Source organism: Equus quagga, chromosome 1 (assembly GCF_021613505.1).
Source record: "Equus quagga isolate Etosha38 chromosome 1, UCLA_HA_Equagga_1.0, whole genome shotgun sequence".
In the NCBI taxonomy this organism is placed as follows: Eukaryota; Metazoa; Chordata; class Mammalia; order Perissodactyla; family Equidae; genus Equus; species Equus quagga.
This window is the reverse complement of record NC_060267.1, coordinates 85,506,250-85,531,805: the sequence shown is the minus strand read 5'-3', so window position 1 is coordinate 85,531,805 and position 25,556 is coordinate 85,506,250. Positions and strand designations below refer to the sequence as shown.

Here is a 25,556-nt window from a genome sequence, read left to right as displayed (position 1 = left end):
AAGAAGAATAAAGTTGGAGGAACCATGTTACCTGATTTCAAGGCTTATCATGAAGATACAGTAGTCAAGACATTGTGGTATTGGCACAAGGATAGAAGTATAGATCAGTGGAATGGAAAAGAGAATCAATTGATTTTTTGACAAAGGTGCCAGGGTGATTCAGAGGGGAAAGGATGGTCTATTAAAAAAAAATGTTGATGGAACAGTTGGGTATCCACAGGGAAAAACATGAAACCAACTTTTGAATGAATATTTACTTTTCAATACAGAAGAAGAAAATAATTATCTTTAATTCCACCATCCCAAAGTAGAAACTGTGGTATATTTCCTTTTAGTCCTTTACTAACAATATATGTAATATACCTATAATACATATTTTAAAATATTTTCGATCATATACCTTTTTTACTTATTTGATATCCTTTGTTTTTGCTGGAGATTAGCCCTGAGCTAACATCTGTTGCCAATCTTCCTCTTTTTTTTTTGCTTGAGGAAGATTATCCCTGAGCTAACATCTCTGCCTATCTTCCTGTGTGTGTATATGTGGGTCACCACTACAGCTTGTCTGATGAGTGGTGTAAGTATGTGCCTGAGATCCGAACATGTGCCCAAGATCTGAATCCGGCTGCTGAAGTGGAATGTGCCGAACTTAACCACAAGGCCAGGGGGCCAGCCCCAATTGATATCCTTTTATATATTTTTGTAAGTTTAAAATTTTCTCTCTGAAGGACATTAATAACCACATAATACTAAATCACAAAAGTAGTCCATACTTAATCTAATGATTCTTTACTGTTGGAGTTAACAATAATAGTAATAATAGCTGCCATTTGATTACTTTCCACCTGGAAAATATGCTAAGCATGTTACATGGATTATACTGTTGAATCCTTATGACAACTCTTTCAGGTAGTTAGTTCCATTTTAAAGAAAAGGAAACCAAGGGTTAAGTAACTTGCCTATCTCTAGTGTGTGAAGCTTGGATTTGTAATCAAATGTCTTTTATTCCAGTTCCTAAGAAAAATGTACTGCCAATTTTTAGGCTCTTTGCGTTTTTTTGCTGTCATAAGCAGCTCTGAGGTGGATATCTTTGTGTGTAAATCATTGTCTGCATGTTGGACATCTGAACTTCTTTTCCTCTGCCACTCCTGCATATATTCATCTAATGAAGTATTTTCAAAGCCAGTGTAGTTGTCTAACATAGCACAGAGGGCCAAGCAGTGCAGAAACTACAGAGCTGTTCTTTTGGTTGACAAAGGCCTGGACGAAATAAGCACCAGGCCAGGGTAGGCATTTCTGTAGGAATGCAGATCTGCAGGGGAGTGAGTCTAAGGGAATTCTGTGGAACTAACTATTCAGTGGTTACTCATTTTGGAAAACAAAGAGAAATAATTTTAGTAGTCTGTCCGCTAGGACATTAAGTCCCACTTTAAAAAGGAATTATGTAATGTTGGTCAAGTCACTTAACCCCTCTCTGCCTTGTGTTCTCCATCGGAGAGAGGTGGTGTTGCCGAGTGAGCAGAATCTTCTCTCTTGGTGATTTAGAAGTCACTAGAGAGGCAGCATGGTGTTGTGGCTTTGGAACCAGAGAGACCCCGGCTTAAATATAGCCCTAACATTTTTCAAGTGGTCTCAGACATATTTCCTGAGGCTTTTTGAGCCTCACTTTTCTAATTACTCAGAGTGTAGAATAAACACACACTGATCTTTAAGCAAAGGGATCTCTTCTCAAGACTCCTCAGTTTGTTCTCTGGCTGGATCCTTTTTAGGACTCTGATTTTGTAGAAGCAGGGTAATCCACCACTCCCACGCACGTGATGCGTGTTTTCTTCCCTCTGAGGAGTTACTCAGTTCTGCCTCTCCTGTATGATATGGTAGTAACAGGGTCAAATCTTCTGGGTCCCTAACTTCTATTCTTTGCAGGTCTACCTATCTTTTGCATTCTCTTTACCTGTTGTTGAGAGCACAAGTGACCTGAGATAGGAGGTCATGTCTAAGTTTGTGAAAAGAGTTGTTTTTAAGCAGCTTAAAGATTGTGTGTATGGTTAGAATGGCCTTTCATTTTCAAGTTTAAGGCTTCAGTTCTGTTGGGGTTAGGGGAACAAAGCTGAGGCAGCTCTAATAGTCTCTCTGTTACACTTTTGTCACCTCTATAACTTCTGAGGTTTCTGGTTTTTGTACTGAGGTCCCAGAATCCTGTAAACCCACCATAGAAGAGGCGGAGGAGGAGGAAGACTGATGAAAAGTTGGAGAAAGCTGGTGGGCAGAATAATGCCGGTCCAGTTGCTCTCACCTGTGCTGGCAGGAAGATGTACCTTTAAATTTTCTGTCTGTATTGATAGGGACACAGTGATTTTTGCTTAGAGAAACCTCTGTTAAAAATGACTTAAATTTATGTAATGTTATAAACCAATGTTACCTCAATAAAAAAAGATAAAATTTAAAAATGCGTGTTTTTAAATGCAAGAAAATAACAGGAATTTGGAACCTAGGTGGAGATGAAATAAATGTGCATAATTTTTTCGTTACTCTTCTTAAAATGGCAAGAGGGATATCTGGGGAACAGGATATACTCTGCAAGCAGCTCTTCACCATGTTGGAATTTGGGGAGTCCTCTTAATGCAGAAGGCATGCCTCTTTCATTGTCGTGTAGCTCTGATTTCCATTCTAAACTGAACCGGTACTGGTTAAATTAGCATAGTAGCAGGTTTTTGGTAAGACATGGCTGTTACATAGCATCTTACAAAGTTTGTTTGGAGTGAGTCACAAAGGGTGGTGGTGAGTAGAAACCTTTTTAGCTGTGTGTTTTTTATTTCTTGTTTTCCTGTGCCCCACCTCGCTAACCTTGAGAGGACGTGATATGGTAAGATAGCCATCGTAATTTAGAAAGGAACATGCTCGATCCCTGCCTCTTCTCTGTCTAATGAGTTCATGTAAAAAATATATCAAAAGAAAATCTCATAGCAGAATCCTCACATTTCAAAGGGGAATATATTTATTATAAGAACTGCTGATTCATTAGGAATGCTTCCTAATTCGAACAGCAACAGCTGCTTCTGGTTAGAATAAACTCTATCTCCTCTTTTGTGCCCTGTCTCTCCAAGGGGATGTTAAATTTGGGTTTAAGATTTTTCTCCTGCTTTAGCTTTTTCTCCCTCTTTCCTCAATTATGATGCTTTATCCTTCTCAGCGTTCACACGATTTGAGCAACCCACTGTACCCACCCCCCACCTTTAAAAATGACTTTTATTAAGATTACAAATGCTAATAAAACTCTTCTGATAATGTATTTTGTTTGCGTTCACAGTGGCAGCAGTGTATTGTACAGCAGCAAAGAAAAAGTTGAGACACGTTGTAGTCATGAATTCTAAGTGCAATAATTTAAAATACAGGGAGCATTTCAGAAGCTGCCATTGTCCATTAAATGAAACCACTGTATTAACGTATCATAGCATGCTGTTCTAATCACTTTTCTCCAAATACCAGCTTTTCAAAGAAACATGGCTGTATTTTTTTATACAAAATCTGAAATCGTGTAATTGAATGGCTTGGCAGAATAGGTAAATGAATGTAGCAACATGCATTCAAATATGTCTCTTTGGTTTGTAATGAGCTGATTGAAGTTCACAGTTGTAAGACTTACCATTTTATTTCCTGATTTTACATTCTGGACCCAGACAAAAATGCCATTTTTTTTGTACTAACAGAAAAAGGAAAAAGAGCAAAATTGTTCCTAAAAATCAAGTAGCCCTTTTTGGGGATCTCTATTGGATTCTGAGCTCCAGTAGTCTTTATTCAACTGTCCTTCTATAAAATAAAGGATCTTCTAATGTGACCATTTCTATTTAATTTTAGAATTATTAACAACCTCTGTTAGGGCTTGAATAAATTCTGTCACATCTGATGGGGTTGGTCATCTGCCACATGTGTGTGCACATACTGATGTGGGAGAGATAATTGGTGCCTTGCACACTTCTCTTATAGCACTTATCTCAATAATTACACTTGTTGATTTACACATCTGATTCCCCCTCTAAACACTGAGCTCTTGAAAAGAGAAATTGTGTCTGATTAACCTGTGAGCCCCAGGACAAAAAGGGCCTTACAGTCAATAAATGTTTGATGACCAAATGAGCTATAGAATACTAAAGCCAAATGGGTGTCAGAATAAATACCAAAATATGTACTAGACAGAAGGATCATCAGGTTTGGCGCTAAACAGACATCATTTCAAATCCTGGTTAGTAAGGGACTATGGGAATTCCCTGTGGAATCCAGTTGAAATTTTGATCTTTCAGGACAATTCTGGATACTGAAGACAGCAACCACTCTACTATACATTCTCTTGGACAAGAGAAACCGTATTCTTTTGCGTCCTACTTGGTAGGAGGCATAGCAGAAAAAGAGAAGAGAGAGTAATAGTGGGGCATTGGCCATTCAGTAGGGACAGAGATAACTACTTCCGGACTTGTTGAGATGTCTTTTTGACTCTGGGTAAGTCCCTTCCACTCTCTGGACTTCTGTTCCGTCTGCTATAAAATGAGAGGGTCGAATAGTTTAGAGCAGCTGGCTTCTCTTAGACCTCTTTTGCTTCACCTGGTTGGGCCAAGAGGAAGAGAGCTTGGGTTCTGTTTTTTCTGGTCATGGAACAAATCCTTGGCCGTACCCATAGTTTATGGTCAGATTTCTGGGTTGGGCATGGTTTCTTAGTTAGGAGAAAACATGGTATGATACAGAGGTATAATACACTACAACCCCTGTGTAGACAGACTTGTTTATTTCATTCACAGGTGAGATGTGTCTCAAGTAATTTGTTAGTGTTAAATAACATAGCTAATGAAGTTTGTGAATGATATATTGTTTTAATACATTAGGTGGACTGAAAGTATTCCTGTAATATCCCCTCGCTTGGGATAGAGCAACAGCTAGTGCCATGGAGCGTGGTACATGGGAATGCCCACGGGAAATATGTTACTATTTAAACTTGTCCTTCATTGGTCAGCAGTGGGAAAGAGACTCAAATATACAGTGTGGCATAAAAAGTCATGATAGAAGCCATGCTAGATCATGATAATATTGTCTTATTTCATTTATATGACTTCTGAAAAAGGCAAAATTATAGGAATAGGAAATAGGTCAGATTCTGGAGGTAGGGGAAGGGTTGACTACAAAGGAGCAGCAGAAGCAAATTGAGTGGTGTGTGATGGAAGTATTCTGTGTCTTGTCTGTGGCTGTTATACCACTGTATGTGTCTGTCAAAACTCGTAGAACTGTACATCCATAATAGTGAATTTTAATTGTTAAAAAGAAGTTAGTTTTGAAAAAGGTAGGTGGTAAACAGATGATCTCAATATAGTGTGGTAAGAACTATGATACATTAATAGACACCCCATGAGGGGTGAAGAAGATTGACTTGAATGGGGTACAAGGGAGCATTTTGGGATCCTGGAAATCTTGTATATATTGATTGTGTTGGTGTTTACGCAGTAGTATATCGTGAACAAAATTTCTCTAAATGTACATATAGAATGGGCAGGTTTTATTGTATGTAAAGTATAATTCAAACTTGATTTATAAAAAAGAAAAAGGACTGTGAGCTTTGGAACCCAAAGACCTTACTTCAAATCCTGACTACCACCTTACTAGCTTGGCGATCTTGAGCAAGTCACTGCACGTCTTTGAGCCTTTGTTTCTTCTTTGTTAGTTATAGCTGAAGATACCCATGTCATGTAGCTGAGGTGGAGAGTAGAGATGAGGAGTAAAGATGATGCCCCTTGAACTGCTTGGTCCAATGCTTGAGGTATTACCACACCTGAGGTATTAGATATTTTCATTTCCATCCCCTGAATGGCTCAGTGTCGAGAACTGGTCTTTAGCTGAAGCTCCTCTATTTTAGACCCATAAAAGTGAGGTTCAAACGTTTGTGAAAGGTAAAAATGTTAACATCAATATGTTTGTTTAGTGATAACTCTTAGAGTCTTATTACTGTTGCTATCTTTTATATCACTATAGTATACTAAATCTTCTAGGGTTAAGTCTTATTTAATTAGTTAAGAACAATATATGATCTTTCTTCAGTCAGGGAAGCATGAGGAATTACTTGCAGTGTTATCTTAAGAGTCATTCATTGAGGAATGATTGAAAAAATACTGATGAAGTGTTTATGCTCCCTATCTTTTCCTCCTTTGCTTTCATTCTGTCTTTGAAATGAAATCTTTATCTTGTGTCAAGTGGATAAATACTAATAAAATCTGTTGATCCTGGCCCACAATATAACCTTAAAAGTAATTGTAAAGAATATACATTTGCTTGTGGCACTCAGCATTTTAAAGGCCTTTAAAATAATCCAAAATATTGCTTAGAACCACTCCTTCTCCTGAGAGAGGAAGTAGACCTCTCCTGCCTAGCAGAACAGAAGCTACCTATTTTTGAGTGCCTGGTATGGTCTGTGAACTGTGATGGGCGCTTTGTATTATTTGCGTTAAACTATTATCACTAAATTTGTATTAAATTGCTTAATTTGTTCCGTATCATGGCCTTGTTAGGAAAATAGGAGGTTTTGGCCTTTTGCAAAGGAAAGTGGGCTTGGAAGGATGAAGTGACAGCTCAGGGGGAGGCTGCTAGTAGGCAGGGGAACCACACCTGCAGCTTCTGAAGGAGGCTCACTCTTCGGGCCAACCTTTGCCTGCCAGGAGCTCACTTTTTGGTTCTTCTGCTAGAGCCAAATCCTTTTTTTCATTGCATTCAATAATTTATTTAAATAATTAAAAGAGCACTGACAGAAGTGTTCACTTTTAGAACCTCCTTCTTCCTTGAGGACGTATACCAGCTACATGGATCTTAAAACCTTTGAGTTTGTCTGCTTCCAGACTCCCCCTTCCAATTCATCTTCCACTCTGTTGTTAATACGATCTTCTAAAACGAAAAGTCTGATCAAATCCCTCCTCTGTTTAGAACTCTTCTTTGCTTTCAGGAAAAGAGCTAAACTCCCTGGTCTTGCACATAAAACTCCTCACAAGCTGGTCTCTGGATTTCTCTAGTCTCATCATCTACTACTGCCAGGAATCTGCTCTCGAGCCCCATCCCCACCCTCCCCCCTAAAAAGTCACACAGAGAAGCCTTTTGTCCCGCCCTTACGTGGGATTCAGCCACCTCAAGCCATTTACAGTTCATTGTCTCTGTGCCTCTGGAATATTGGAAGTGCACTTTTCTTTCATCTAACTTCTCTTCTTCGTTTAGTTGATACACCTGTCTAGTTGAGATGCTCTTCTTCAGTGTTCCCACAGCTTTGGGTGCCCAGGTGTATCACAGCATCCTCTCATTGCATTGTGGTTGACCGTTCACATGTCTCTCTTCCCCTACGAGACTTAGGTTTCTCGAGGAGACAGCACTATGTCTTGTTCATATATTTGTCCTGGCTGTCTCGTACAGGACTGACATATATTGATGCTTACTAAATATTTATGAATGATCCAGCCTTGAAGACTTGGCCTCAAAATCTAACTGGGGAAAATAGATTCTGACCCTTGTTTCTTTCCTTCTCAACTTAGGGTGGCCTTGGATAAGTGAGTGTGTCTCACTTTCTGAGGCCCACCAGGGTTTATTGAGGCTGACTGCTCCCACATTAAGGAAAGTCACTGAAAACGTTACTAGTCAACCACTCCTGCCCTGGACCTGAGATCCATGATAAGCATAGTGCAGTGGAAAAAGCATGAGACTGTGGCGTGACCAGTTTGTTAAAGAGCGCAAACTTCCATTTCATCCAGAGAGCCTGTTTGGGAACTGGGTCATCACTGTTATTAAGCACATTTAAAGAAACAAGAAGGTAGGCTTTTGGTTCTGCTCTGCCTGACCAATCCTCCTCCGTACCACCAAGCAAGATGACTGGGAAGTTGGTGGGCTGGGAGGAATCACACATGTGGCTGTTTTTTTATTTAAAAGTTAATAAAAGTAATACATATTTATTGTAGAAAGTTTGAACAATATAGGAAAACACAAAAATGAAAACTGATTTGTATGTATTGTACAGCATGCTTTTATATCTAAATATATTATAAATATTTTTCTGTGTTAAAATATTTTTCTATCGTGTGATTCTAATATATAATATTCCATCATTTTGATGGTTCATAATTTATCGTGAACTATTGTACTTTTAGCTTTTTCCCAAGTATTTGCAATTATGAATAACACAGGGTACTTAAAAGACAAAACAACTTTTTTCTAATTTTTAAGGCACTGCATGCTCAATATATAAGCCATAGAAAATGTAAAAAAGAATGTAGAAGGAAACAAAAAGTTATCTACAATCCCATAACCTGGAGATAACCACTATTAATTTTTTATCTTTTTTTCTAGTCTTTCTATGGGTGTATTTGATTGCATATGATACGTAGTTGTGAATATTCCTTCTTTTCAGTCTATATTATTTCATGGGCATTTTCCTATGTCATTGAAAATATCTTAATTTTCTATTGCCTGGATTTACCATAATTTATTTAACCATTCTCTTATCATATGTTTAGCTGCATGTGTATATGTTTTGCTATTATACATAATAAAAAACTACCGTTTAAAATATATTACCAAAAAATTAAGCCACAACATTTAATACTGGTGAAAATATAGTAAAAATAATTCACACATACATTTTCTGACCTTCTTTTTAATATTCTGCTTTCAGTAGTTATGTGCTTGTTGAACACAACTTTCCTGCTCTCTCATATATGTGAGTTTAAGAATTTATATCAGAGAGGCTGGCCCGGTGGCACACGGTTAAGTTCACATGTTCCATTTCTCGGCGGCCCGGAGTTCACTGGTTCGGATCCTGGGTGCGGACATGGCACTGCTTGGCAAGCCATGCTATGGTAGGGGTCCCACATATAAAGTAGAGGAAGATGGGCACGGATGTTAGCTCAGGGCCAGTCTTCCTCAGCAAAAAGAGGAGGATTGGCAGCAGTTAGCTCAGGGCTAATCTTCCTCAAAAAAAAAAAAAAATCAAAGAATTTATATCAGAGAAACCTATTTCTGCCAGAAGGTTTGCTGGTTGAGCCTCCTTTCTCTAAAGATTAGTTTTTAGGGTTTATTTTGCGGGAACACACAACTGGTAGTACTACTGAGGATTTATGACTTACGACTTGTTTAACCAAACACTTCACCTTCTTCTGAGCTACCATATTTTGAGGGAGCTTAATAACACCAATTTTAGGCTTTTGTAACATTACAGACTGTGTCCCTTGGTTTATAATAAAGCAATAAACTATAAGCACAAAGATTATTTAAAAAATAAGGAGTGGCTGAGGGGTAGGATTTTTTATCAGGGTATAACAGAGTGATGGCATTTTATGTTTCAACTCTGATTACCCTGTGGTGGATTCCCATCTCCTCGGGTTGCTCCAGATTGGGTTTCTCCATGTTGTTGAAGGGCTCACTGGAGGAAACTGCCTGTTGCATGCTGTGTCTGTTATGTGGTTATGGTGCAGAAGGAAGGCACGCCTCACCTCCATGCAGGGTGGCCCAGCCATTACTTCTCACATTTTCCAAGTTTTGTTGATGCCTCTATCAGATCATTCCTAATGCCATAATGGTTTCACATACAAATCTAAACCAGGGACCTACTTTAGTGGAAGCTACGCCTTATTCAAGCCTCTACCCAGTGCCTGGCTTACATTAGGCAATGAATAAATGAAACGAATGCATGCACGCATCCATGCATGCAATCTATAAAACAAATGAGCTTGATGATTGTCCCACTTTGACAATTAGAAAACATCTAATCGAATGTAAAGCATATGTGCTGTCTAACGTGCACTTCACTGATACCATTCCCTGAGAGAAATTTCTTTCAGAAAAGTACCTACTGGTATAGTAAGTCGCACAAATCTGCATTCTACCCTGATCTACTTTGTGGCTGTGTGACTGTAGGCCAGTTATTTACCCTTTCTGTGCTTCAATTTCCTTATTTGTTGTCTGGGGATATGATGGTACCCATTTAATACAATTAGTCTGAGGAGTAAATAAGCAAATGCATATAAGGCTCCTGGCACTTGGTAATTCCAGAATAAATGGTGGCCACTACTATTATTATTTTTATCTGTTTGGTACATCAGGAGCAGCCCAGCAGTAAAGGTACTTGGAACTAGGTGGATCCTGCAGTTGGACAGATTATACCCTGTTCAGTAGGTTGGCTGCACCTCTGTGTGATTAATTTTATACAAAGAAATTTGCTTCCCTCAGTCTGGCCCAGGTCTGGTACAAAATGAGGTAACAGTGGAGGTTTTCTTTGGAGTGGAAGGGTCTGGCGGGCAAGACAGATGCCTGTGGCAGAATGAAGCAAGGAGAAGGGCTGCTTGGCTTGCACAAATTCCTGTTTACCTTCCCTCAGAACCCTCAGTCTCGTTTCCAAAGACATTTTGGAGAAACCTCTTGGTGAGAGAGTTGCTCTGTCATGAAAGGTAACTTGAGAGCAGTTTCCTGTCTGTCTTTCTTGCCAGCTCTCTTAGTTGTAAGGTCCTACTTCATCCCCAAGGGAGGCTTTGAACATCAGCTGTCTGGAACAATCTCTAGGCTTATCACTTATTTTAATGTTCCTCACACAGGTCACTCTTGGAAGTGGTGCTCTGGGCAATCTCACCCCAGTATGCTTCCCTTCCTTTATTTAACCTCTGACCTGTGAAAACAAGAGTTAATCAAGAGTTCTAAGGTAGCTAAGAGGAAGGGGAAGTGTTTGGTTACAAATTAAATATGAACAAGTCATAAGTCATAAATCCCCAGTAGTGCTACCAGTTGTGTTCTCAGGTTGCATATGGTACTGGGTGTTTGGGTTATAAATTCAAGTGCAGGGCTGTCTGATTGCTTGGGGCTAGGTGCTAGGTTAGTTTTCTTTTGGCCAAAACTCTTTGCCTTCTAAAACATTACTTTTATTGGACCAGCTACATTCATATCCTACTTTCTCTCTGTGTGCCTGTCTCTCCTTCTTCCTTTCTTTACCTGCCTGCCTGCTTGTGTTGATTGGTGTGCTGTTCTGTGAATTGAGACAGAACTGCTTTCCTGAAAGAAGTTAAGCATATGGAAAAAGTTGCCAGGAAAAGGCCTTGAAGCATAGAGCGTAAATGGGTTTAAGAGACAGCCAGACACTTTTATAGAGAGATTTGCGATTGAATGATCTAACATTCAAGCGGAGATCTGGGGTAGAAATGAACTTAAATGAGTGCTATTCGTGGAAAACTGATGCCCTGTCTAATCTAGCATTTCCTTAATTGTCACCATAAGCATACATTTAAAGCTTTATACTTTAAATTAAAAAAGGCAACACAGTCTGTTTAAGAATCTATGACACAGGCCAGGGTTTTTCTAGATAAGTTCTTAAAAATACGCATCGAAGGTAGCAGAGACATCAGGTCTCAACATGGAACACTAGAAACTTAGGATACCTATTCTGCCAGGTTTGATTAAAACATTGTAAATCAAGCTATTTATATTTGAGTTTCTGAATATAACTTGTACACTAATTCCTAAAGCAATAAAGAGCTGACACATGACTAGTGTCCCTGGAGCTGGCAAAGTAAGAAAACACGCTGCATTGTTGGGAGGCAGCCAACACTGAATTGCTCAGAACACTTAGAGCTGAGGGGGGTTTTGGAGGCAAGCTTTCATTTTATCAGGGAATTACAGTGAGAACCACAAGGTGAGATTTTTAAATCCTAATCTCAGGATTGATCATTATACTTGATCGTGTTGTACAACTAACATTGTGTTGTATGAAATCATACTTGTGTCTGAGCTGTGCTTTCAGTAGCTGTGTTGTCCTAGGTAAGTCATTTCACTTTTCTGAGACTCGGTTTTCTCATCTGGATAATAATTCATCTCATAGAGTTGTTGTAAAGAATAATATTTCAAAGCACCTAACACCTGATAAATGTTTTTCCACCCTTTCCCTGTTAGCTGCCACTTCCTAGCTCTAAAATGAGAATGATATTAAATGGCATCTCATTGGGATGATTAATTTTGTTGTTTATTACTGAAAGTAGGACAGGACTTCTTGTGTAGCCATTTCTTCCCTTTGTTGTGTTTTTTTTTTTTTTTTCAGTAGAGACAATGTATTTCTCTTTTAGTCTATGAAAGCTTCCATAAGGTGGGCCTTGGTTAGAAACTCACTAACACATTATATTATATTACAGTAGTAATTTAAGCCATAAAATAAGATGCTCTGAATGAGGAAAAAAACTTGCAGGTGTGTAAATACAGGAATGGACAGCATCATAAACTCTCTTAGGAAAATGATGAAAGGCCTATGTGCTCACCCTCTCTGGGCTCAATGGAAAATATCTGAGAATTACACGGAATTGTCAGTGCGGGTGTCATTACTCTAAAGATCTTCTGTTACCAACACTTCACCGGTGATAACAGAAAAGTGCCTCTGTGCTTTCCTCCTGAGCAATCTCCCTCAATCACAGTAATACTGTCATAGAAAAGAAGGCGACAAATCCGCTCTCTAAAAGCAACAATTATTGAATACCCATCAAGAGAGAAAAGAGCCTTGTTTCCAAAATCAGATCCAAGTGTGTGTTTGGGTAGATTTATGTAGGCACAGATGTTTTATGGGAGCTTTCTGTGTTTTTTCCTAATGCAAATTAATATTTCTACTCATTCAGTACATACAATATATTTTCCTGCATGGATGTAATAGGTATCACAATGGGATGTTAATTATGGATATAAATCAGAGATTCTTGAGCTTAACTGGATACCATAATAAATTTACATTTGAGATTAGCAGCTGTGAGCAAAGCCCAATGCTCAGATTGAGCAAGACTGGCTCTGATCTCCCAAAGAGGGGCTGTTTTTTCTCTTATTTAGGTTTCTCTGACTTTTGATCTTACTAGCAATAAGAGTACGATTTTATCAGGGAAAAATGTTACTCTCTCTGTTCTAGGCACAGTGGTAGGTGCATTCACATATGTGTCACCATCACAACAGCCACGTGAGGGTAGGTAGTATGTCTCCATTTCACACACTGGGGAGGAGAAGCATGGCTCGGGCCACAGCTAGTGACAGAACTGATACTCAGACCCAGGTAGGTCTCCTGACTTTGCAGTCTGTGTAGAGTTGATCAGCAAAGTGTCATTTCCTGTGGGAAGGCTTTCCAGAACTTCCTTGTTCCTGTTATGAACCTCTATCATAGCACTAACCCAGTGCTGCTATTATCTGCCCCAAATGCTGCGACCTGAGTATCATTCCCCATGCACCTTGCAGAGTGCCAGGCATTTATTGGATGGAGCTTAATAAATGTGGGGGAATATGTGGTTTGATGGATGACTGACTGCAACATTTGAAAAATGAATGATCTGGAAATGTGTGATGTTTGGACTGTAAATGTCACCTTAACTTTAAATTCCAGAAAATGTTCATTGAAGCTTAATGTGGTTAGCTCAGGAGGATGTAGTGTGCTTTGCTCATGGGGAGGAATGTGTACACCTTGGTGCTAAGGCTGTAGTTTGAGAATTGTAGACCAGCACACCTGGGTGGTTTTGATTGTGCTCAGAGGTGGGTATGCTTGTCAGCTGAGCATGATGGGGGAGAAGATATGTCTTATAGAAGCCAGTGTGATTGGGAGCTAGAGTCTTCAATATTTCCCACCTCCCGTTAGGAGAGAGAGGAGAAGGCATGAGAAGTATAGGAGTAGAAGAGAGGAAAGCTCATGTTAGAGCTTTTTCCTTCAGTAAGTTTGGGAGAAGAGTATCTTCTGAAGAGCAAGAGGATGGGTTGCAGATGAGAGAAGAAGGAAGAGTTTGAAGCAGACTCTGTAGAAGTTATGGGGCTTGATGCACTGACACATTAGAGTCTTCTCGAGCAGTTTTGGGGATTTTTCATTTTGTTTTGTTTTTTGAGGAAGATTAGCCCTAAGCTAACATCCACCATCAGTCCTCCTCTTTTTGCTGAGGAAGATTGGCCCTGAGCTAATATCTGTGCCCATCTTCCTCTAGTTTGTATGTGGGACACCTGCCACAGTGTGGCTTGACAAGCAGTGTGTGTGTCCATGCCTAGGATCCGAACCGGCAAACCCCTGGGCTGCCGAAGTGGGGAGTGTGAACCTTAACCACTATGCCACCATAGTGGCTGGCCCCTTGAGCCAAGTGGTTTTTTAGGGGGAGGGTTATAATTTTTCTGACATAACACTTCTTGTTTCACTTTTACAGCATTATCATAAAAGGAGCCATTTTTCCCAAAGTATTTGAGGAATTGATCAGTTTCCCCAAGGCCTCTCTTAATCCTTTGATGTTGAATTCATTTTCTTTTGATGTGACTGTTTTGCCACCATCCTTGCTTTTCTTGATTTTTCTCTTTCTCCCTTGTTACTTGGTCTGATGCTGCCAGGTCTTCATTTGTGGTTCACTCTGCCTCAATTCTAAACAGGTGTCCAGCATCTCTAACCAGGGCTTCATGAAATCCTACATCCTTTGCAGAGGTTCTAGTTTTACTTGCATTTTACTGTGGATGTTTGACCAACCGAGACACTGACAGAGAAACAGAGGCAGATACTAGGTCAAACCAGAAGGGCTGAGTGGGGACTTACTGGTTTAAGCGGTCACATCATTGGTGCATATTTTTGTCATATAACAGCTTGTGCTTTCCTATCCACTTTTGTGACTGTGGGGCATGAGGAATTCCTACACAGAGACCTGGAGGAGCCTCTGACCCAGACACCAGGAATCAAAGAGAGCTTCCCAAAGCAGAGATTGGCCAGAGGGTTGGGCAGAGAGGGACAGGAAGAGTATTCCAGGTGCCAGATTGGGTATCTCTGTCTACATCAGTTACATTAGTTATTTGGTATATATCTTTTTATAGAAGAGGAAACAGTCTTTGAGAGGTGATTGCTTTCCTCAGGTGTCACAAGTAGTAAGTATCAGAACTGAGATTCACCCAGGGTTATTGGACTCACGTCTTTGTTCTCTCCAGCGTATGCCATGCTGCTCTGCCTTTGTAAATTTGGGGGGCTTTTTAGTTTTTAATATGAAAGCTTTAAATACTGAATGCCAGATAGCTTTAACCAAGGGATGCTTTGTCATCTGATGATTCTTGGCAAAATCTGCTGACAGGAAGTAAGAAAAGAAAGGATACCTCTCTGAGAGTACCCAAGACGGAATTTTAAGAGCTCTTCAGGCAGTGGAAATCACCAAGAAAAATGGAAAGACCATATTCTGTGTCCCCCTTCTCAGCCTTAAACTCATTATTCCAGACATGAGTAGAAGCAGCTCCGCCACGGGTTCCCCTCAGGGAGGTACTGCTTCGTTACATCTTCTAATATAATGGTGTCTGAGTGTTTAAATGGTCCAAGTTTAGTACAAAGTACTTTTTGTTTTATTTCCTTTTTATATTGAGCCAGAGCATTATAGTGATCTTTTACAAATCGTGTATATAACTAGATGATATTTTCTAGGATTTTCTTTTTAGGATAGTAGAGTGGACACTGGTTCTGGTAAGACTGAAATCCACTGGGCTACCCTGAGGGGAAAATAATCACTTTCTACCTGGTTCTAAGTACTCATCCTTAGAATGTTACTCCTTTTTAACTGTCCCGTTAGTTCCCCACTGATTATGGAATAAAGAGGAGGCCCATCGGTCTGACGTATGAGAGGCCCTCTAGGGTCTGGCCCTTCTGCCCCCCCATCTCATCTTTTGCCTTTGAGCCTGATACCCTGGTCTCTGGCTTTTCCAGCTGCACACAGTTCTGAAATCAGGCCCCGTGGTTTGTGCCTGCAAGCCATTGCTCATGAGTTTTTTCCTACCTGTGATACTCTTTATCCCGATCCCTTCCAACCTTCCCCCTGTATACTGAGAACAACCTCTTTCAAGACTTAGCTGAAGCTCAGCCTTCTCTGTGTGATGAGTATTGACTTCCACAGTTGTAACCAGCTGTTCTCTCCATTTGATGCCCTTCCCCATAGTCACGGTTTTAAAAGTTTTATTTTGTTTTCTCAACTCATGTTGTTATTCTATATACTCTAGTTGGTCTACTTATGCTAATTTTTATGGAAGAAGAGACCCTTTAGATTCTCTACTCTCCATTTTATTTTAATTTGAAAGAATAACAAACATACAGAAAAATCCTGACTATAATACAAATGCCCCATTTGGGAAATGTCGCCAAAATAATACCCAGTAACCCCTAAATACATTAGTGTGTATTAAAAAAAATTCGTTTACATAACTACATTACAATCATCAAAATCAGATAATTAGTATTAATTTTGATACAATAGCACCATATAATACTTGGACCCTCCCATTCATGTTTGTGTATATGTGTATATACATGATGTAGGTCAGAATCACCTGTTGCATTTAGTTGTCGTGTCTTTTTAGTCTTCTTATTCTGGAACAGCTCCTCAGTGTTTCCTAGACTTTTATGAACTTGACATTTAGGCTATTAATTTGTAGAAAGTCCCTCAGTTTGGGTTTATTTGATGTTTCCTCAGGACTAGGTTCTACTTCTGTGACAGGAATATGATAGAAATGTTCTGTGTTCTTTTCATTGCATTCTACTAATTGGCACACCATTTCAATTTGTCTCATTACTTCATAAACAGTGTGTCTCCCAGGCTTCTCCATTATTTTTCTCTTTGTAATTAAAAAGTTTATTATGAATATCTTCATCCTCTCCTCATCAAACTTTCACTTCATTTATTTGTATCAGGATAGACTCATGATTTCCTATTTTATTTATTATTATGTAATGTCTTTCTAGCATTATTTTTGTGAGGCACAAATTGTCACAGATTTTGTCAGCAGGAGCCCCTCCACACTGACGATTGTGTCTTGTTGATATGTCCTGGTCATGTGATGAGCAATGCCCTCTTTTCTAGCACAACAAGGTATTTCCCAGCCCCAGCCCTGGAATCAGACATTTCTTCAGGGAGCCCTGGTTCCTTTTAGTGGAGAAGGGCACTTAGAAACCAAGATCTGGGCACTAAGTGTGCCCATTATAATTGGGGTGCCTCTGCTTCTGGGCCCCCTCAGGGGCTGGAGCTGGAGAATATCTATATAATGTATGTATAATATATACCCATAGGTATGTACATACATACATTTGTATTTTTATTACTTTTATCTACCTCCATGATTTCACACAGTTACATCAAATTCCAATTTAACACCATAGGGTTCATTCTTATTTTCTCCCTATCCATATTTGTAACTCTCTTCTCTAATAGCAATAAGCTTGGTTCCCTTTATATATTTACTTGCTTCATCAGTCTTTATCTGTTCCCCAGTATGTTACTAGTCTCCTTGTGCTATAGCCCCCTTCCTCTGTGGCTGTCTTCCTCACCGCATTTGGACCCTGACGTCTTAGGCAGGGCTGCCCCTGCCACCATCTCCTACCAAAGATATCCATCTCAACTTCGTGGACTCTGGCCAATCCCTGCTGCTCCCTTGGACTCTGACCTCCCACACCGGACTGCCTTCCAGATGCTCTTTTTACTCCTCTTAGGTTCCAACACCAGTCTACTCAACCTCTTTCTCCTAACATAGATGCTTTCTTTACCTGGTGCCTGGCCTTACCCCTACTTAAATACCCTCCTTACCTGTTTTGAGTTCTGACACTCCATGCCAGGCTACCTCCTGTGTGGGCTCCCTCCTTATCTGCTGGAGGCCTGACTTTTCTTTACCAGGGAACCCTCCTCACCCATCTCGGGCTCCAACACCCTGGGCCATGTTTCCCCTACAGGAAGATGTCCTCCTCTCCATTCTTGAGCTCTGACATCCTACTCAACTATTCTTCCAGTTGGCTACCTTCCTTGACTTAGTCAGCCTCTGTCACCATTGTGCCCTATCACACACATACACATCTACCTTGCTTGGGCTCATCCCACGGCTTCGAACTGAACTATTAGTAAGAGAAGTGGGAGAGCTTTTTAAAATCTATAATGGTTTTCTACGTTAATACTTATGACACTGGAGTGGAATCTCATCATACACATACTTGAACAAGATCGCTCATACATATGTGTACGCACACACACACACACACACACACACAATAGTGGAATGATTATCCTTGACAGTCCAATCAGTGGAGTGAGATTAGAAAAGTGTCCTCAATTGGCCTCTATTCCTGAGCTCAGCTGGAGGATTAGCAGCTCACCAAGGTGATAGATTTAAACAGATAGTTTTCATTCAATTGTCCCCCAAACTCAGGCCAACTACTTCATGTTTACATAAATCATGTCTTCTATATATTGGGGGCAATTTAAGGGCTTTTTAAGGTGACTGACTGTGGGTCATTTGACTATATGCCCTGCACATCTTACAAGGCCCTGTGAAGGCCGTGTCAGTGAGGCTGAGTGTAGGAATACTTGGATGCTGTGTGAGCACTTCGCAAGTTTAAGACTTTGTATTGCCTCACACAAAACAAAAACCTCTCTATTTGACTGTCAGGCCAGGGCGTGAGGGCAGAGTTGGGGACAAATTACTTTAGCCACAATTTGATGAGAGAAACTTGGTTCAAGACCAGTGCCTGGAAACCAACTTGTCCCATTTTGGCTTTTCCCCACCAAGGCTCTGCTGATTGGGTCATGATAATGCTCCATCTATAGATTGTTCCAAAAGTCTAAGCTATATAAAACACTTGGGAAAGAGTTCTAGCTCCCCCCACCCAAACTATTGCTCTTTGTTGTATAGATCTCTCTTTCCCACCAGGACCATGACCTTCTTGAATGAAGGGACCCTTTGTTATTTGTCTTTTTGGCCCGAGCCTTAGACTGAGCCCACTACACAGTGATGCTCTGCCATTGAGGATGTGAGCAGTTGTATAAAGGTAGCAAGTGCAGCAGGCTCAGCCATGTTGGGAACTCCTTTAGATGTCCAGGGAGGAGCTGGGTAATGGAGCGTTTGTTTCCTGTCTCTAGATGGGGAAGCAGTGTTTACTCCATGATGACAGACAAGCACAAAATGGAGTGGAGGGTCTCCATATCCTCACCTGCAACCTCGCAGGCAGCGCGAAGCTGTTGTGCCAGCACTAATGAAGCAGTACAGGAAACGCCACTGGATAAAGTTCAGCTGTGAACCCTGGCCTCGCAACAGGGGAAACGAGGGATCCTTTGAAGAAGAAGACAGCTGGGTTTTGGTTTCAAGACCTTAACACTGCCATCACTAGATATTCATCTGTCAGTGCACAGGGGACAACATGTGGGGAACAGTTGTGTCTGGTCAGGCCGAAGGAAGAACGAAATGGCTGATTTCCAGGGTAACTACAGAACCTCCTCTGGCTGAGGGTTTTGCTTAGCGTAGCCAAAAAGAATCGATTTGGTGAGATTGAGGCTGAGTGTGAGAACCTGGGTGCTGTCTGCTAGGGGCCAGGTGGTCCTATCATGTCACCTTCCTGCATCCTCACAGAAGGGGAGGACGCAGAGGCTCGAGGTTCCGGGCCCTGCTATGTTGGTCACTTGAACCTAGTGGCCAAAACTGCTTCCGTGTATATACCACAGTCCTAAATAATCAGAATCCAGCCTGCCCCAACTCACTTCATGAAGTATTCCTAAAGTGACTTTAGCTCGTCTCTCATTTACTTGAGGCCATGGTTTCCTGACAAGAAAATATTTTCTCCTCTTGCATTTTTTCCCCTCACTTTCCGGACTTTCAATTGCTGGATTTAACTAGTGGTATTTTTTCTTTCAGGAAAAAAAATCTTTGTAATCCTTGGTTGAATTTGTTTACTAAGAGTCCTCTAATCTGGGCAAGAGTTTTCTTCTGAGGGGATTTATTGTTCCAACTATAATGGCTTTTAACTCTGCCGAGGTTTATTTAACAGAATAGGAAGGGAGAACTTATCTCCTCCCTAATCCCTCTTGAATGTTTACATTGCTCTGCCAAAGTAAATGCCGTGTAAAGTGGCAGCAGTCATTTGCTCTGTAATAGTCAATATGCAGCTGCCAGAGCTGATTGAAACATATTAACATAAGTGATAATGCTGTCATAGAAGTGAAAAGTTAAGTTGCTTATCAGTATATTTTGATAAGCTACTTAAATTTTACAGTAGCATGTGCTGGCTTCAGACAGACGTAATGATAGAGAGCTGTGCACTTTATCTGTCCTCTCTATTGCCTCTCACTTCATTTATTACCCTCCGCAGTACAGCTGGTAATCTGTACAGGGTGCTGATTTCCCTCTGCCTGGCGGGAGGGAGTCGTACAGCATCAGCACTCCACTTCGTGTCCGGCTCTATCACTAGCGGACACTTAGCTCAGCAGGGCGGAAGTGAGCGGGACGGCAGGCACTTGGTACGACACTCTTCTCCAGGACTATTTGATGTCGCTTTGGAGAAGTTTCCTATGGAGAACAAAGCCATTTAAATTAAGTGACAAAACTTCTCAGGAGTGGGGATGTATTTTAACAATTCTCTAGCACTAATGTGCCTTTGCTCTTAGTCTTTGTTTAGTTCTGTTTGTTCAGTCAACACTGAACTCTGAGGGCATGCCAGGCTCTGAGCTTGACCCTGGGCAAACAAAGTGAGGAAAGACGTGGTCCATCCTCTCTGTTTGCGGACAGTCAGTTGGAAAGACTGACATGCTATTGAGTGCCACGTGGTGTGTGGAATGTTATAACAGGAGTATACTGTGACCAGGGCAGCACAGAGAGGAGGGAATTAGGGCATGAGAGGCTGGGACAGGGAAAGGGTAGGGGACTGTTAGGAGGATGAGTAGAAATCAGCTAGACTAGACCATGAAGGTCACAGAGAGAAAAGGGCCAAGTGTTTGCAGGCTCAGGCAGGCTTGAGGATGCCTGGACATTCTCAGAGTGAGGCTGCAATGAGAGGAGTGTGTATGTGGGTAAGTAGAGAGAAGACAGTCATGGACCACACAGTGAAGAGCCCCAAACACCATCCTAAGAAGTCCTCTAGTGATGGGGCACCATTGCAGGAATTTAATCCAATGTGCTACTTAGATTTGCATTTTGTAAGACCATTCTAAGAGCCGCACAGAGGGCAGAGTAAGGTCAGGACCAGCTGCTGCAGGACTTAAGGGGTGTGATGGTCAGGACCCAGTGGAGGGCAGTAGGGATGGAGAATAAGAGCTCATCCTGTAATAAGTATAGAGAGGGTTCATTTTAGGTGGAATGTTTGATGTAACAGTATGAGTGCTTTCGGCTCATGGGGCCTTTGAGACACCTTGCAGATGGCAGCAGTGAGGTGCTATATGTGTGTGTGGCTGTGTGTGTCCAATCATGAGAAACTTGAATAGAAGCTTTCCTGGAAAGAGTAGGTGTGGTGGGAGAGGCCTGGGGGGCTATTCAGAGACGGTTCCTGATTGCAGAGTCTGCTTTGAATTTCTTCTCTATGAGCCTGTTCTAGCTCTGAGGCATGGGAATAATTTATAATGGATATTTAGTCCTTTGCCTCACCCAGGCAATTTTTTAAAATCCTAGAAATAATTAGCATTTTACTAGTCTGTGTTTCCAGCATAGCCTATGACCGGGAGACTCTTCAGGATATAGAGAAAAACTGAAATGTACCAGTCTTGAATTAGCTCCTGGTTAAATTTTTTGACATGCATACTAATATTTCATATGTTTCCTCTTCTTCCCCCAGCTATCTCCCCTGGTTCGAAGTATTTTATAAGCTACTTAACATCTTGGCAGATTACACGACAAAAGGACAGGTATTTGCCTTTTATTTTATTCTTTTTAACAAGTCAACTTTAATTTTTATGATTATGAAAGTAATACATGCCTTATATTTCATCAAAACATTTACCAAAAAAGTAATGCATACCTATTATAGAAAGTTTGGAAAATTCAGAAAATAGTAGGAAGGGGGAGAAAAATCACTCCTGATAAGTCCCCCTCCCTCCCTAAAATAAGTATTTCTAGCATTTGGAGATGTTTTCTTCCTTTACTTTTTGAGTTAAATAAAAAATAGACCTTTAGCATTCAGAGAGTTAATATTCACAATACCTAATATTCCCAAGCAGGCCTCCAAGTTCATGACATGTATTAAATTATGATTCTGCTGAGGCACAAGTTTGAATTGTTCATGTCATGCGGCAAAGCTGGAATTTGTGAGTAACACAGTTAACTGGCAAGTGACCTAGCCAGCTGTCCCGAGTCCCGTTTCACTAAGGCTTTGTTGTGCTTTCACAGTGACTTTTTTTAAGGGTTTGAGAACTACTTAAAAAGTTCAGCTATACCTTCCTGTACTTTGGAAGAAATGATATGCTGAAGTATCTTCCATGGATGTCAAGGGTCAAGTGGAGCTACAGCTAGACTTTTGTAGCCCACATTTTTCAGGTGCCATAGTAACAGAAGCATTTCTCTCATGCTGGTAAAAATGTTGTAAATATTTTTCATGGCTGCATAGCATTGTGTCATGTACTTTGATTTGCTGAAATGTTTCTCTATTGTTGGGAATTTTTATTATTTGAAGTTTTTCCACTGTTGTAAATACAGCCATTAGCATCTTTGCACATAAAGCATTTTCTTCATTTAGGGTCGTTTCCTTAAGAGGAGCATTTTAAGGTCAAACATTTTTAAAACATTTACCAAATTGCTTTGCAAAAGAATTGTACTGTTTTCTTAAAAGATACCCTTTACTAGCAATGTACGAGAGTGTCTTGGTCTCCATACTCTCACCAGTATCATTTGTTGAATTCATTCTTTATTTGACAAGTGAACAAGTCTCATTGTTTTAATTGCATTTCTTTGATTATTGATTAGTTGAACATTTGTCCATATATCTAACTTCTTACATTTTCTCTTTTTGTAAAAGGCCTAAGATTTTTAGTTAAAGTGATACATTATTATGAAATGTTAGAGAAATTGTTCCCCTGATGTTTTCTGTAGAACAATAGTACTGAGAAATGCGCCAGTAAGAAGGGTACCACAGTTCAGTAATATTGGGGTTGGGGAGAGGGAAAACTGTTTTTTGTTTGGATCTCCTTAAGAGTCGCGTAATGTATGCTCTGAGGAATCCTGCAGTGACAAATCTGTGTTACTTGGGGTTTCCCATCTCATTTGGCCCCCAAATCCTTTTTATTCCATACCAGATATTAACATTCTGAGATACCAGCGTTTCCTGGAACACACTTTGGAAAATGCTGTTTTGGAGAAAAGGTGGAAATTGTGTGTATAATGGATAAATCTTTCCTTCAAGTTAGATTTACTCGCCAGCCAATGTATTCCAGAGGCCACAGTAAATGGAAAGAATAACTAATAGAAATGGCTCCCTAGATCACTATGTTCACCCTGAAAGGATGCTTAGGTATCAGGGCATTCTGTCATAAAAGAAATGATTTACTCTTTGATGAATGAGTTAGAAGGCCACCGTGGGACTGTTCGTCGATTTCTGATTCACAGTTCACATTAGTCAAACATTCAGGTTTTCACTCAGATTTGAAGGATGTCATTAGTAAATAAAATTCTATAACATGCAGACTCTTAACAGTCTTAGAACTGGAGATTGACTCACATATTTTTTCTTGACATATTTTTCCTTCCATTTTATCCTCCAGTCAGTTTAAAAAGAAAACAAACTTAGTTAACTTTTAAAAACATGTCTTGTCATAGAGGAAAGGCTGGATAGGTACAACCTACAAGTAGGGGAGACAGGATTATTACCCTGTAAAATTGATGTACCAATCCTCTGGACCGTTGCCCCAGTAAGGACCCTGCCTCTCAGAGTGTTGGACACTGAGATCAGTCATGTCTTTTAGTGGAGTCTGGTTCCTTGTACCCAGGACTTTTTTTATTAAATTTCTTCTAGCTAAAGGAATTATGACACAGATTGTAGGGAATCTACCTACAACTGCTCAATTATTTGCAAGGGATGGGTCATCAGATTCGAACAGGAGGAAAGAGCTATTATTAAAAGAAACAGAACCCCCTCCCAAAGTCCAAAAGTTGTGGGGAAGGTTGGACATGGCAGGCTTCAATTAGAGGGGTGGGGAGTGACCGTGACAACTCAGCATGGAGTATCAGAGCCTAAGCTACATGATGAGGGTGTCTGTTTGAGTCTTTGACCCAGCATGGTTGTCACACCCTGAATAGGGCAATGAGGGCATCATCCCTGTGGAAGGAATGGCAGGGATGAGAAGGGCATCTGAGCCAGGGAGCAGCCTGGCTGAGGGTGTCAGAGCCTGAGAGACAAAGTGGTTGTTTATGTGGGACGGTGGTGGAAGTGGCTCAGCACTTGATGTCAGAAGTTTACTGGGATCTAGAGGGATCCACAATGGGAAAGAGGGAAGCAGCAGTGGCCCAACATTGGAGTGTTGGAGCCTGGGGAGGGGAGGGCATTTTTTGTTGAAGGAGGTAGACAGTGGTGGCCCAGCACGGGATGTCAATGTTGGATCAGGGCAAGGAGGGCATCTAGGTGGAAAGGGAGGTAGGGACAGTGATAAAAGATTGGTTACATACAAATAAGTAAAGGTTTATTTTAAGAAAATAGGGGCAATATTTTTCACTTTTGTAGAATTAACTACAAATATGTAAAGGGAGGAAACTAGACTGATTCCTATGCTGGAATGGGATTAGAGCCATTGGTATGAATCATGGCTTTCAGTAGATGTGATATAGAAATGAATAGAGATGTAAATGTGTATAGTGGGTCTCTGTATGTAATACATCCCCTGGCTCTAGCCACTGAAAGGGTGTTGGATCAGCAATACCCAAGTAGCAGTGAGGACACTTAGCGCCCAAATCCTGGTTTCTAAAACCCGTTTTCCACTAAAAGGAGCCTGAAGAAATATCTAATTCCAGGGCTGGGGCAGGGAAAGTATAAGATAAACCTGGAAAATCTTTTTGAGCCAAAAATTAAGGAAGTGCTCAAGACATGAGGAGGACATGTCAGAAAGACACAAAGATGAGCTTGAAGGGGCAAAGGGTTCCCACTGGTCACATCTGGGACTATTTGAGCATCAAAACAAATAATGATAGCAAAGGATTACAATCCATTGAATAAAACAGGAAACCATGTGTCCATACTGATCTAAATAAGTACATAGATAAATTAAAAGTTTCGTGAGGAATGGGATATTTATATAAAATATTGCTCCACAAAATGCTTATGAAACACAAAAGGAAAAATGAGTAACCTCACAGGAGACATCTGATGAATTAATCAAATGATCAAAGTGAACATCATCAGCAATGGGACTAACTGAAATCTAAATTGATAGAAATCATCAGACAATTGAGATTTTACTCTACAAAATGGCTGGTCTCATTGTCAAATTCATACAAATCTAGGAAACACTCAAGAACTGTTCCAAACTGATGAAGACTAGAGAGTCATAATAATTAAAGGCAACATGTGAGTCTGAACTGAATTATTTTGCTATTAAGGACATTATTGACAAAACTTTATGGGATCTGAGGATTAGATGACAGTGTGGTATCAATGTTAATTTCCTGATTTTGGTGACTAATTGTGATTATGTGGGAGAATGTCTTTTGTATTTATGGATGATGGGGCATAATGCGGGCAACTCACTCTCAAATAGTTTAGGAACTAAAAAGTTTTTGTACTGTCCTACAATTATTCGGTAAATTTGAGATTGTTTCAGAGC

At 40.4% G+C, this 25,556-nt stretch overlaps 1 protein-coding gene across 10 annotated transcripts in view; it reads left to right on the top strand.

Annotated features, from left to right (window-relative positions):
• DENND1A (DENN domain containing 1A) overlaps positions 1-25,556 on the top strand; it is a 519,789-nt gene that overhangs the window by 223,660 nt on the left and 270,573 nt on the right. For all 10 annotated transcript variants that reach the window (XM_046662949.1, XM_046662983.1, XM_046663004.1 and 7 more), the window contains one exon: positions 21,587-21,656. In XM_046662949.1, the coding sequence (XP_046518905.1) occupies positions 21,587-21,656 (70 nt within the window). The remainder of the gene's footprint in view (positions 1-21,586; positions 21,657-25,556) is intronic.